The sequence below is a fragment of the Podarcis pityusensis genome (genome assembly GCF_964106645.2).
Source record: "Podarcis pityusensis genome assembly, chromosome: 1".
In the NCBI taxonomy this organism is placed as follows: domain Eukaryota; kingdom Metazoa; phylum Chordata; class Lepidosauria; order Squamata; family Lacertidae; genus Podarcis; species Podarcis pityusensis.
Window position 1 is genome coordinate 69374180 of NC_138028.1, and position 15438 is coordinate 69389617.

The 15438-nt window shown below is 37.9% G+C and overlaps 1 protein-coding gene across 2 annotated transcripts in view; it reads left to right on the forward strand.

The window, feature by feature from the left end:
• The window catches only part of SBF2 (SET binding factor 2), a 212872-nt gene that overhangs the window by 115141 nt on the left and 82293 nt on the right, over window positions 1–15438 (forward strand). For both annotated transcript variants that reach the window (XM_081013068.1, XM_081013069.1), the window contains exons 7-13: window positions 6622–6754; window positions 8179–8287; window positions 9554–9667; window positions 10175–10252; window positions 11416–11529; window positions 12662–12790; window positions 14673–14771. In XM_081013068.1, coding sequence (XP_080869194.1) covers window positions 6622–6754; window positions 8179–8287; window positions 9554–9667; window positions 10175–10252; window positions 11416–11529; window positions 12662–12790; window positions 14673–14771 — 776 coding nt within the window. The remainder of the gene's footprint in view (window positions 1–6621; window positions 6755–8178; window positions 8288–9553; window positions 9668–10174; window positions 10253–11415; window positions 11530–12661; window positions 12791–14672; window positions 14772–15438) is intronic.

Genomic DNA, 15438 nt, shown 5'->3' on the forward strand with positions numbered 1-15438 from the left:
TTGTATGCTGCTTCTGTATCCATCCATGACTCAAAGGGATTTGTGAATGTAAACAGGCCTAAATAGTACCTTGCAGCATTTGTCCTGGGCCTCTTACTACTTTTCATATTTTTAACTTTCTCACATTATCATCTTTAAACTTAAGTTGTGATTATTATTATTATTATTATTATTATTATTTATACCCCACCCATCTGGCTGGGTTTCCCCAGCCACTCTTGGCGGCTCCCAACAGAATATTAAAAACATGATAAAACATCCAACATACAAAACTTCCCTAAACAGGACTGCCTTCAGATGTCTTCTAAAAGTCAGTTGTTTATTTCCTTGACATCTGATGGAAGGGTGTTCCACAGGGTGGGCACCACTGCCAAGACGGCCCTCTGCCTGGTTCCCTGTAACCTCACTTCTCGCAGTAAGGGAACCTCCAGAAGGCCCTCAGAGCTGGACCTCAGTGTCCGGGCTGAATGATGGGGGTGGAGACGCTCCTTCAGGTTAATAACTTTAAGATGTTCTTTCAGAGTAACCTGATGGCCATATACCTTTATAGTATTTGCCCTGTTTCTTCCAAAAACTTTATATATATAACTTTACACCAGGCAAAAAACTATGAGATGGGAAATAATTCCTGCCAACCTAGCAGTTCAGAAACATACCAGTGCAAGTAGATAAATAGGTACCACTGCGGTGGGAAAGTAAACAGCGTTTCCATGCGCTCTGGCACTCATCACAGTGTTCCATTGCACCAGAATAAGTTTAGTCATGCTGGCCACATGACCTGGAAAGGTGTCTCTGGACAAACGCCGGCTCCCTCGGCCTGAAGCAAGATGAAAGCCGCACCCCAGAATGCCCACCTCCTTTCTATGTTTACTGTTCTATGCTCACATAAAGTCTGTTTTGCCATTATATAGGTACTGACAGTTCCTGATTTTTAACATTTATCTCCTTTTCATTTAGAATATTAGGGTTCATACATGTTTGGCCTTTGCTGAGTCCTGAGCAGTGCTGAGTTTCTGGTTTGAACTGAGTATTGTTATTAATGCTGAATTCAGTAAATCTAGAGAGTAATTAAATTCTTTGTATTATATTAAGCACCCAAAATAAACAATGAACTAATATCATTTGAGTTTGTTTCTACTTCCTAAAATTACTGTCAGTTTACTAGGCAGATGTACCAGTTTTCTTGGAATAATATTTCAAAATGTCTCTTCCACTTTAAACTGTCTCTTAATCAAGCCTGTTTCCCATTCCTATTAAGATGTTGCATTATAAAACTTTTACAACCTCTGTACTGGGCTGTGCCAACCACCATAATCTTTCAGAAAAGCTTTCTCGAAGTTGTTGACCCATTTTTGTGGATTAGTCTCACTAGGTTACAGATTATTTCTTTTGCTAAGCTTTTAATTATAACCTATTCTAAGAGCCTGGAACCTGTTGCATCATATTGGTTAGAGAATTTATTGATCTTGGTAAATACCCTAATCCAGTGTCTATAATTGCTCATTTTATTTAAGCATCTTACAGTCAATGTTTTTAGACTTCTGAAACATTGTACCATGGAATAATATTGTAATAGTTTGAACAATGAACTATGCACTTTTGTGTGCATGCGTGTCTCTTAAATCATTTTCTTAAAAAGAACAACAGGAAGCAGGCTGATTGATTGCATTTTTTAAAAGTAGGAAGTCAGATATTTTAGTGCAAATTACATATCATTTTAAATACTTGAAAACAGTGAAGGTCAGTCAGGAAACCTCTGTTCAAAAATTTCCAGCATATGGATAATGTTCAACAGGATGTATGCCTGACTATGGAATCTTAATCTGTAATAATCAACATAAGAAAGATTGTTGATATGTTTTTGTGTTGTCTAGTCCGTTTGTGCCCTGGCTAGTCAGTGTCACGGATGTACCTTGAAGTTCAAGGTTACCAACAAATATAGTTCTGCCTTCCAGCATCAGGAAGCAACACTGATCTGTCTTCAGAAGTTGCTGTTGCAATAAGTTATCATTCAGGAGCTGAAAAGGACCTTTTGCTTGTTTATTTCATTGACTTGTTTAAGGAAGGAAGAGAAGTAAACAGTTATTGCATTTAGCTCTTAGGACTTACAATAGCAGATATAGGCTCCTTTAAAAAATGCAGAATATTTGAATGTATTCTGTAGCTCAGTTTACAGGACAATCCTATACAAGCCTCTTTGGATTTAGTAGGGCTTATACCCGGCTAGATGAGTATAGGATTGCAGTCATCAGCTCCCATGTGTTTTTTGTTTTGCAGACACCAAGAGCTTAGAAAACTGTTTTTCTAAAGCCTACCTTTATATGCCCCTCAGGCACATGTAGACTGTTACTCTCAAAATATACACCTCTAAATAAAAATACACCCAATTATATTTATTTTATTTAATAAAATGTCTATACTGTTTAGTTGACAAAATATAAAGTTGTTTATATTCATGATTTTAATTAAATCAGTTGTGGCTTAAATTTAAAAAAATGCATTTATAAGGTTTTTTTTAATAAATATATAAAAAAAATCTGAAGCTTATCTGTTTTGTTTGTGTACTGTGGTGGAGAACATCTACTCCCATGTACTATCAAGTACTATATATGTAAGTAGTAGGAAGTGCCTTGCACTGCCTAGAAAGTCAAAGAAACCAGAAAATATTGTGATTTTTGTATGGATAGAGTAATTTGTGAGTTTTAGGGCTGCACGCAAACACACCAAGTGTGGGCATGCTAATGTTTAATTAGGTTTGGTCTGCTGCCTTGATTCTGCATGATAACTAGCACCCAAATATAGACAAAGAGGGTTCCATCTTGGCAACCGTCATGCCAAATTGAGCAATGCTATTTTCAAAGCCAGCCGAATTGCCACTACTTGGAACTGTCACACCCAATTTGGCAAAGTCACATAAAACTGGCAGACAGTTTCTTCAGATTGATGTAGTTTGGACATTTAACGCCAAATTGGACAAAGTCATTTCGAAGTTGTGTTCAAAATTTGCATGATGCATTTATTTATGTAGAAAATAAAGGAAGTTATACTAGTGATCAGCACACTTTCAGTGTTTTAATACCATACATGCTTTCTTTTTAAAAAATGTGTAGTGTTGTAGGGATTGTTTGGCTTTCACATACTCTGTCGTCTTTGAACTCTGCAAAATGTTGGCTTCTAAATAGTAACATGTTCAGTGTGTGGTTTTTGTTTTTTTGCAATGTCACCAAGTGATGAAGGCGAAATTGATGAACTCCAGATCTTGTACAGCTGAAACCATATACTCAAGCCCTTCATTAGTTTAAATGAAAAACTTATGGAACATATTTACTTGCTTCCAAGAACAAATTCCTGCAGGTAGAAAAATGCTTACTCACCCCAACTGCAATTTTGAGTTACAGAGGAAGCTACTTGCAGAATGTGATATATCATGAGCCTGCCTTATGAGCTGTGAACCTCTAGAAACAAAATTAAGGAATGACTGAATCTGAAAGTTTGTGGTTGCCATTGATTCATTTACTTTTACTCACATTTAGGGTAGGCTCCTCAGCACTTCTGCTACACCTCCACCTGGAGAACTGCAGCGTGTTTGAGAGCCAGAAGATTTGGCCAGCTAGCTCTACTTGTAAAGAACAAGAATTTGCCACAGCTGTGGCAGGTTTCGGGGGGGGGGGAGGGAGCCTACTCATTTGGAGGTGGTAGGCCACTAATTTCGGACCAGGATGTAATAAGGGCAAGGGCACGCACCCATCCACTCCGAGTTGTGGATAGGCTTTTTTCTAGGTGAGAGATTGGAGTAACCAGAGTGGGGGTGCAGAATGTGAGCTAACAGGCTTCCAAGTGAGAAGAGGGATGCTGGGGAGCTGTATCTGTACTGAGAGTACTGAATGCAGCTCACAAATGTATATCCAGTGTGATTGGTTGGTATTTGGTGATTTTGCTACTGTGTATTGCTTTGATTGCTGTATATCATGCCCACTTCTCTCTACCAGAACCATTTTTTTCTGCATAGCCTTTGGTTTCTCTGCTGACTTGTAATGGCATTTGCGCTCATTCTTCACTTCCTTTTCTGGTCTTCCCTTCCCTCAATTGTTTCTTCACTGTCTATTTTAGATCATATGTTTCTTGGGTGCAGGGACCTATCTATGCTGCCCATATAGCTCTTTTAAATTATCATTGGCACTGATAAGTGTGGCTGGTATAAACAGAATTATTATAATTATCTATTTATTTAAACATCACCAGAGTGCATTATAATAGAAATAAGGTCTGTTGAACCAATGTATGTCTTCTAATTCAACCCTATGCATAAGAATGATTTTAAAAGGAAAATGTTGATCTGGGTTAATAGTCTCTTGAGCAGCTAAAGCATTAGAAGTAAACCATTTCTTTTCATTTGTCATAATCTTTTGCCATACATTGCTGTCATGTAATTAAAAAAAAAAAAACTTTTCCCCACTGCTTGCTTTTGCTCCTCTCAGTAAAATAGTTTTTGCATACTGCAAGAGAGAAAACAGGGGAAACAACAGGTCAGGGGCTATTTCCTGCATACCAGGGGGGGGGGTGGAGAATGACACCCAAAGTATGCAAGAAACTTGTGGGTTAAAAAAGCACATACTACTTCCCTCAAATCTCCAGAAATCCCATGTTGCCATCATGCTGACAGTTGGTATCAGCTCTAGTAGAGAATGTAGGCAGAGGTCCTCAGCCAGTGAGGACTGACAAGCTGACTGACAAGTCAGCTGCTTCTGTTTAGCCTGCGGTCCAAGAAGATAGAAGCTGCCCCGTGTAAGGCATTTAGCTTTCCTCAAGCCCAGTTGTTTTAGGCTGTGCGGGTGACTGACTGCACATTTACAGTTTCAATGATGGGGAGCGGGGGAATTCTCTTCATAGAATCATAAGATTGCAGAGTTGAAAAGGACCATGAAGGCCATCTAGTTCAACCCCCTGCAATGCAGGAATCCTGCCCACAGCTGTCCCTGGGTCGGCTCCCACCACCAACCTTCTGGTTAACAGCTAAATGCACTGACCCATTTGCGCTACCTGAAGGATCAAATATACACAGGGGTGTGCACCCAAGAGCAGAATTTTTCTCTCCAAATTTAGACCCCTTAAAGTTGCAGGCACTGTAGGGGGAGGGTGGAATCTGCAGAAATTGTCTCCCAATAGCAGGAGTATCACATGGGTGAAATTCCTCTCCAGTGATGCTCCTGCCAGTGGGAATAAAGTCTGAATTCCAAGCCATAGCGTTGTAGTACTTGTAAGCATTTTAATCTGTAATTGGATCCTTAAAAGGTCATTGACACTTAAGACCTAAGCAGGTTATTGCAAGTAATTTTGCAAAAACTAATGTGACGTTAGTACGTTAGTTAGTTAGTTATTAAATTTGTATACCACCCCCTATCCGCAGATCTTAGGGCAGTTCACAATATATAAAACCACAAAATATATAGTAAAAATAAGAACAACAAACCAATATTCCCACATAAAATGTCTTCAGAATTCCATCGTCGAGGAAGTGTTTCCAAATATGATGACACCTAATAGCTACCACATGTTGCAAGTTCTGCACTTCACTATCGCCGCAACTTGCAGTTTCTAAAAATAAAACACATCTAGCACATAACGTAGTAGTACATTCTTTAACAGGGCAGGCCCAAAACATTTTGCTGCCTGAGGCAAAGGACAATATGTGTTTCTTCCTCCCCACCCACCCTCCTGTACAGTAGCCGACTGGACTGACAATTGAAACTTACTTCAAGGCTAACAATTGAATAATGTCCTCCTGTGCAGCTGGCTAGTTTAGAGGGTGTATGACATGCCTGTAGCACATATAGCTCCAATCTGCAGCAGAGGAGGATGGGTGGGGGGCAGGCTTAGGAGGAATGACTGAGCAAGGTGCCTAAAACAAGCTGCTGCTTGAGATCTTTGCCTCCCTTTCCCAAATAGTAGGGCTGGCCCCAGGGTATTAAAATGTTTAGACATTGCATTGGTATACTGTTTATGTCTGGAATAAGTTATTGTCTGTCTTTTTTTAGTAGCATTTGATTCATTAACTCAATTAATGTGAGAGTTGTTTAGATTTTACAGCCAGCTAATCTTTTACAGTCGCTTGCATAACCTGTGTTGGCTTCTGTTCAGACTTAAAACTTTCAGTTTATACTTTACAGATAACTTCTAGTAGACATTTTCTGTTCTTCCGCTGACAACAACAACCTAATGTATTCAGAGACCCGTTATGTAAAGGATGATACATTAAGCTTGGTTGATAAGTTAACCACTTGCCTGGCTCCAGAAGCGCAAATACTTGTACAAAATGCCATTTCAGGTCACTATTGAGCACTGTTAGGAAAATAGGATCAAATATCCTGAAAGACATCTAACACAAAATATTCCAACCATAGGGAAATAATCATAGAGGAGCGGGCCAGCCTTAAAATAAAAGAAACAAATAAACAAAACTTGAGTGTCATGGAAAAGTGAAAATCCCCAAGATGTAGCACATTATATTCTTACCACAGATTTTCCTAAAGTGACTCCAAAAATGTTAATTACTTCATTTTAACTTTTATTTGGCAGTGCATTTCTATCTTCTAAAATTTGTTTGTGTGTTTTTTTATAAAGGAATTCAAAATGTGCTGAGTCTGTTCTGCGCAGTTCTTACAGAAAATAAGGTCCTCTTTCATTCTGCAAGTTTCCAAAGACTGAGTGATGCCAGTAGAGCACTTGAATCTTTAATGTTTCCTCTCAAATATAGGTAAGCTCTTTTGTGCAACTCGTGGCATTGAGGAACACCAAATCCATATTGGTGTGAGTTTTTCACATGGATGCCCTCTACTTAGATATTAGACATTTGTACAGAAGATTATGTTACTGCATGCAACTCATTAAACTTATTTCCTTTTAATACATTTCAAAGCATTGAGATCTATTTTCATCTAAGAGTTAGCATCAGAACTGAAATTCAGAAATTCAAAATTAGAATCCTGATTGAAAAACGTATTTTCAAATATATTGTTCAAAAGAGGTTGGTAGCTGTATCAGGTTATATTCATACATTTTGTTACATGGAAAACAGTAAAATGCATTATATTTTGCAGTCAAAAGCCAAATTAACAACAGTGTTTGAAGAATGTAATACTCAAAATTTCTAAGATTTCGAACTCCAGAAATACAAGCTTATATTAGATTCTCATGTAATCTGGTTTAAAGCCAATGTAGACTTTAGCACATTGGGGAAACTTGGTGTGCTGAAGATGCTTAAACATATTTCAACTTTCACTGGTTGTCTCTCTCTGCCTCCCAGTTCCAGGAAGGGTTGGTCTTATTTTAAATCTATTCAGATCTATCTGAAGTGGACAGACACTATCGTGGTTAGTGTGTTGGTGTTACACTCATACTGTGTTTCCAAAGGGGTAGCTCTGTTAGTCTGCTGCAGCAAAAACCACAAGAGCCTCATTGCACTCTTGAAGGCTCACAAAATTTATTACAACTTAAGCCTTCATGGACTACAGTCCACTTTATCAGATGCAACTTTATCAGATTTTATTATTTGTGCATAACAACATTCATAGCTGGGGTGCCCACAATATGCATTAGCAACATCCTAGATTTGTGGCTGTGGGAACACCCAGGGTGAGAACTAACTACTTATGAAGGCAGTGAACTTCGTCTAGGTACAACTTATTACCATTAACAGATCTTCAGAATTCCTCCTGCTTAAATGAGCATAAATTATTTGCCTAGTTTGTATTGTTAATTTTCACATTAGTAGACTGTACATTATTGAAATAACTTTTATATTCCATAACTGTTTAAAATATATTTACATAGGGTTATCTGTAAAATACAGATTTAACTAGTGAACTGACAGTCATTTTAAATGAATACTTGCTGTCTAAATATTGATAATCCGAAAATCAGATTTTTCTATCTGTAACTCATGGATAAATAATATTGTGTTGGGGTGGGAAGTAATTTTTAAATGGTTGAGTCAAGTGATTCTGTAGATAAATGTGTGTTTGCTGCTATTTGCACTATTGTGCAAATAGTGTGTGATTTTTTTAAAAATTAATAATTAAAAGATGTATATATGGGAAATGGTAAGTATAAGAAAGCTACTTCATGTAATATGTTATGTTCAACAAGTTGCTACAGTTTTTCCCTTCACTTTTCCCTCAGTTACCCGTACATTCCAATTCTCCCTGCACAGCTGCTTGAAGTTCTCAGCTCACCCACACCCTTTATTATTGGTGTGCATTCTGTCTTCCGTAATGAGATTCATGAACTTGTGAGTATATTCAACCAAGTTTTATCCCTGCTTACGTTGCCATACAGAGAAATGATTGAGCATAAAATTCAGGTAGATCAGCTTCATAATAAAATGAACTGTAACAAGCAAGTGGATAAAGCAAATTAACGACATAAAATGGTTTTAAATGTATTGTTAGTCATCCCATAAACAAACATAAATGTATGCAAATACAAAATAGAAGAAAACAAAAGATGGTTTACTATTTAAAATTTATCTATCATCCATTTTTTTAGATAATGCACATATTTATTTGTTGCAGTACACAACATCTTGGTAGATCCTTTCCCTCCTGTGAAATAGAGAAAAGGAGATATTTATTCTATGATAAATACTTAACATTTTTTATCTGCTGCCTGCCTTTTTAGAAACATGTCTGTCAATAATAATGTTTTAGTTGATCTAATCAATCCGTTGAGTACATGCTGCAGTTCCATTCAATATCAACACTTCAACTGTGCCCCTAGTAGTGCACTGTTTATCAGGATACAGGTTTCCATATTTTGCTTCTAATACATCATCAAAACTGTGGTTTGTTACAGGTGGTGTTCTCATTCACTCTAGGTACAGGTCCCATGCAGGTGTGAGTGAGGCATGGGTTCAGGTTTCAGCAAAGCAATGTCAGCAAAGCAAGTTTCAGGTTCCAATGAGGCAAAGTTAAGCCAAGCCAAGTTCAGGTTCCAACGATGCATGTTCAGACAAAGCAAGTTAGCACCCTGGATAGCTCCATGTGCACCTCTGGCTGAAGCATCAGAGGAGGAAGCTCAAATTATGTTGCTTCAACAGCAAGCAAACCCACAGTGAGCCTTCAGTAGAGCTCTAGCTCTGTGACTAGCCCCCACCCCACCAGATGAGCAAAGCTTCTTCAGTTAAAAGGGCCTAGCCTGCTTTTACAGTCATTGACTTCATTGCAGCTGTTTTTTGGGGGGGATTTCTGGGTTGGGGTCATTTGAAAGCAGCCTAAGAGTTGCTGGCAAAACAGGCTTCTCTTACACCTGGGCTTTCATGGATGTGCGGATGTCTAGGTCTGTTTTCAGTGTAGTTCCCTCTCACCTGCTGATGCTCCTTGTGAATTCATGACCTCATCCCCTGAAATAGGGAGTCAGAACCAGAGGTCACAACACAGTTGTCAAGAGGCATCCCAAGAGATTTTTCTGCTGTTTTTTTAAAAATATTTCAATTGTGTTCCTATCGATTATGTGAAGTTTCATATAACATTTTCATTCATTTGCCATTGTCTTTCAGTTAGATGTAATTATAGCAGATCTGGATGGTGGTACAATTAAAATTCCCGAATGTATTCATCTCTCCCAGCTCCCCGAACCACTACTCCACCAGACTCAAACTGCCCTCTCTCTAGTAAGTCTGATTTCCAATATTACCCTTTAATGCATCACTTTTGTTTTCTCAATTTGTTACCAAGTAACATAAAGAGGCAAATATTTCATACTAATATGCTAGACCAACATAGACCAAGCATAAAAAACAAAGCAAGAATCACCAGGAAATTTTAAAGGAAACATTTATTTGTTTTATACCCCTTGTTACATACATCTTCAACTCTGTCTGTCCTGTTTCCCCCTTTACAGACTTAAAAGACCAATAGTTGCTTTATTGTTGAGAGTTGCTTTATTGTTGAGCTATAATTATTTTCTTACTGGTCATTGCTTGATATTTTTTTTAGAGTCTTTTTGTCTGTTCAGTCTCATAGGAGGGGGGAGGTAAGGATCTAAATGGGATGCAAGCCTTTGCTGTCAGGCTTAATATGAAATATGTTTGTGGAAGGGTCTATATTAAGAAAAATAAACTTAGGAAAATGTTGCCAACATAGTGCTTCCTTTGAATTTTTGTTCTTTAAAATTGTAGGTTTTACATCCAGATTTGGAAACAGCAGATTATGCATTTCCTCCTCCTCGAACAGCTCTGTCACATTCCAAAATGTTGGTAAGACCCAGTATTTCTAGCTTTGTAATAAACAGAAAAAAATAATGCTTTTCCTGAAATGATGGTTTTCCTTTTACTGTATTCTTCATAAATACTTTATAATTATTACATTTTTTTCATCATTTCATTTTAACATTATTATTTTTTACAATTGCTGTTAAATTGAAGGGCACTATCTGACAAGGCAATGTATCCAACCAAGTTCTACTCAGAGTAGACACATTGAAATTAATGGCCGTCATACAAATTAATTTCAGTGTGTCTACTCTACATAGGACTAGCATCCTATATCTTTATACTGGTTTATGAAGTTATACAGTACCTCATCAGTGTCCTCTGATGTAAGCCTGCATTGTACTTTTTATCGTTGAAATTTAGCGCTAATGCAAATTCAGAATACCACTTACACACAATACTGCATTTTTAATGGAAAACTAATAAGAATCAAAGAATGATAGAGTCGGAAGGGACCCTGAGAGCCATCTAGTCCAACCCCCTGCAATGCAGGAATCTCAACATGCAGATTTGTGCTCTTCTTCTTCTTCCTCAGTAGATTACTGATGATAGATCCTTCTGGCAGCCAAACTGCTGCTCATACAGATAATCTGGACTTCCCACCTGCTTGGGCACCACTTACTTTCTTGATGTGCAAGGGATGAAGCAGGAGAATCAGAGAACAAGGCAGAGCTCAGGGGACTCATCATGTTTCCTTATCCTTAAATGTCAGGTAGATTTAATACCTCAGGAAGTATGAGTAACAAAGCCCAGGCATTGTTGGTATTACTCTTTGTGATGCCATCCATTCTGGCAAGAAGTAGCAAAGTAGAAGAAGTCCCGAAGTAGCAATAGGTTAAATTCTGGTTTAGGCTAAGCTTGGAACATTTTTATTCCTAACTGAAAGGTAAATCTTTCACCTTTCAAAACCTAATGAAATATCTTTCTAAAATGTACTTCAGATGTTAAACTTCACTACAAAGATGTCACACTCTGACTGTTGTTTTTATTGGGCCATTGGAGTTCATATGAAAGGATTTTATACTTTTACACTTTACCATACCAGTTGCTCCTCTTGGTATGTTATGCCTAAAGACAGATGAAGCATTTTTCTCTTAGTTTGTGTTTAATAGGAGATAGTTGCACTCAATTTCCTTGTCTTTTCACAGGATAAAGAAGTGCGAGGTGTCTTTCTTAGGTTATTTGCACAGCTTTTCCAAGGATATAGATCTTGTCTTCAGCTAATCAGGATTCATTCAGAACCTGTCATAAACTTTCACAAGGTAAAAGCAAAGCTAAGTTATCAGCTTCTAGATGATCATGCATATTTTTGTTTTTAAGAGGTTAAAAAAGTCTTAGAATTATTAGTGCAGCAGTTGTCTTGCATAGGTCAGTGATGTGGTTTGATACTCCAATGTAGATTAGTTTGCTGAAACCTGATATGCTCTTTCTGCATGCTAATGATAATTACAATGATACTTTAGCCTACAGATAGCAGTTAAACTAAAAAAAAATGAAATGGTGATCACTTTGTCTACCCCTTTGCTCTTTAAAGCAACAGTTGTACACTCATTAACCTCCAGCACATTAACATGCACCATCCAGTTGATAACAATGTGCAACTAGCAGAGATTAGGAGTGAATAATGTGTATCATATTAAATGTTAATTCACAATTCAGTGAATAGTTTTGTAAAATAATCCAGATGGCTCCAGCAAGTGAGCCAAAATAAGGAAGAATAAACAAGCTAGCATTTCCTAGCCTACTTCACCATGGGGGGGGGATTTTTTTGACCGCAGCCGGACATTGAGCATGAAGCAAAACTCATCTGCCAAGTTGTTTTTCCATCAGACTTTTTCCCTGACCTTCTATAGCACAAGTCTGCCCCACCCAGCATTCCATCTTCATTTGTCCTATTGCATGCTCCAATGCCCTAGAAGAAGGGGAAGGGGGCATCATATTAGGTGGCTCAAGAAAACCTTCAAATAGTACCATATCCCAATGGATCCAGTGAGAATCAAGATTGAAAATGCTCATGTTTTATCGTCACCTAATTTTGCTTTAGTACTAGTTAGCTGTTGTTTTTTACCTCATAGCTGTTAAATGCATTTAATATGTAACTTTTACATCTTACCTTGCATAATTTTGTTTGCTGAAAGAAAACAGAGTTCTGAATGGATTCCAAACATATTTGGAATGAGAATGTGTGTGTTGATGGAAAATTTTCTGTTTACAGTAACCTTGATGCTATGCAGGTTCACTGTTTGGTTTTATAAAAAGCGTTAGGCGCTCATTCTTTGCTTTTGTATCTTACTTTCTATTGCAACCATCTTTTTGTGTTTGCTTGTTTTGACTCTTAAGTACAATGATATGAAAAAATGTGTTTACATGGTTAACATTTACTTGTTTCCACAGGCAGCCTTCTTGGGCCAGAGAGGCTTGATTGAGAATGATTTTCTTACCAAAATCCTGAATGGAATGGCATTTGCTGGTTTTGTGTCAGAGAGAGGTCCTCCTTACAGATCCTGTGATCTCTTTGATGAGGTAGAAATATTTTAAAAGAAATATGAAAGTGAGAGAAAATATTCATACTTAAATTTCTGTAACAATTTTTTTCTGTCATAAAAATAATGCTTTTGTCACATTATTTGTGTATCACATTTATATTCCACCTTTCCTCCAATGAAAAAAATGGCATACATGGTTCTTCCCTCCCCCTCCATTTTTTATCCCCACGGCAATTCTGTCAGGTAGGCTGGGCAGTGACTAGCCCAAGGTTCATGGCTGAGTGTGGATTTGAACCCTAGTCTCCCAAGTTCCAGTGCTCTAACCACTACACCACACTGGTTCCCCATTATGAAATATATCATTGTGAAAAATTCTGCAGTGAATTACCTCTAAAGCACTCGTTTTGTGTAGTCATTACATTTTTTCTTGCAAATAATTTCACTGGAAACAATTGGGATTTTTTCTGCTGAATGCATTTGTTTTTTTAAGAAAATGATTTTAAGTTCTTAAAAAAAGGTGTGGAACCAATGGGAATATTCCCAGCCATAATGAATGCATGAGAACATATTGCAAGCTCTGTCATAATAAATAAAAAGTGACTACTGCATGTTACGGACAGTTCAGAATCTTTAAAAATTGCAATGGCAATATTATAACATGGTTTTACATACTCCTACAAATCTTTCTGTATGACATTTATGGGAGTTTGTTAATGCAGAGAAGAAATGGGAATGGGGAAATATTGCCTTTAAAATAAAACAGTTGGGTTTTCATAACTGGCATGACTAGTGCCATAAATTTTACAATTTATAAAAAAGAATAATGTTACTATTGGGGAATCATGTTTATTTATTTACGGTGTTTCTATGCTCCCTTGCAATCAGTTTGTTTTGTTGATTTGCTGTGTACACTTCTGAATGCTGAATATAATACACACAAAAACTAACAGATTTTGACAAAACATTCCTGTATCAATATAGCATGTATTTAAAACATGAACTGCATATTGAACCGACCCACACCCTGCAATCATCATCTGAGGTCCTAAGGGTGGCAACACAAGAGTGGACCTTTTCTGTGGTGACTCCCTGCTTGTGGAATACTTTCCCCAGGAAGGTTCATATATTAAAGTGCCAAGCAAAAACATTCCTCTCCCCCTAGGCCTTCGGCTAACTAAACAATTTATGGCCTTTTAACCAAAAGGGGGGGAAATTTTCATATTTTTTTTGTTACTGTGTTATGTATTTTTGTGTTTTTATATTCTAAACTGCCCTGTGATCCTCGGATGAAAGGCAGTATAGAAATTTAATGAATAATAATAATATTGCTTAGCATATTAAATGTGCTATATAAATTGACAGTTGTCAATATTATTTTAAAGAACTATGCTACCAGATTAGAAATGGTTCATAAAATATAATATCCTACTTCTGGCATCTGTTTCCACAAAAGTGAAGTTAGAGATGTTGCATGATGTGTGCAATATGATGGGACAGACTTGCCTTTTCATTAGAGGAGTGTTGGTTTCAAATTCATGACTGGGCAATAAACCAGCATATATGAATCCTGGGAAATGCAGGTGCTTGCAGAAGGTGTTTCAGTGGACAACAATAAAAAGTACCATATAATGTAGCATACAAGTCCTTTCTTGGATTGAAGAGTGCCAGGTCAAGCTCAAAGTCTGGTTCATGAATGTCCAAAATGGACGACTCAGATTGACCAAGCCTCTATTTGTGTAGACTAGTGGGGCTGAGCCAGTCTTCTGCCAGTTGCAGCTTCTGGTTTGGGGTCATTGGCAGCAGGACTGTTTCTCAAAGTCTTCATTATACTAAACTTTATTTTAGATCCTGAAAAGAGTTACTTTACTCTCCAGAAAATAGTTAATTTTTTTCAACTAAAACCTTTTCCCCCCTTTAAGTTGGTAGCATTTGAAGTAGAGAGAATTAAATCTGAGGAAAGCAATTCATCAAAAATGTTAAAGCATGTCAGAGAACTTGCAGACCAGCTGTTCAAAAACGTAAGTACAAAGCATTCACATATTATAATGTCACTGAATAATGTTTCACTTCAAATTATTGAAACTGTAGAAATTTAAATAGGAATCATTGAAGCAGTGGAAATTTAAATAGAATCACCGTATTTTTCGCTCTATAGGACGCACTGGACGATAAGACGCACCTAGTTTGGGGGGGGGGGGAGGAAACAAGAAGAAAAAAATTCTGAACCCCAGAAGCCAGAACAACAAGAGGGATCTGTCTTCTGGGATAGCCTCTTGCTGTTCTGGCTTTGGGGACAGCCTTTGAAGCCTCTGCAGAGCAGCGGGGTGAAGGCACCCTGCTGCCCTGCAGAGGCTTTGCGCAGCCAGCTGCGCAGCGCTCCGTCTCCCTGTTCTGGCTTCGGGGACAGCCTTTAAAGCCTCCGCAGGGCAGCAGGGTGCCTTCACCCCGCTGCCCTGCGGAGGCTTTGCGCAGCCATCCCCAAGCTAGAACAGCGAGACGGAGTGCTGCGCAGCGCTCCGTCTCACTGTTCTGGCTTTGGGCTTAGCTGCGCAGCTTGCATTCGCTCCATAAGACGCACACACATTTTACCTTACTTTTTAGAAGGGAAAAAGTGCGTCCTATAGAGCGAAAAATACGGTAGCCTTGAATGTATGTTGAAGCTATACATATAGTTACTTAGTTGTA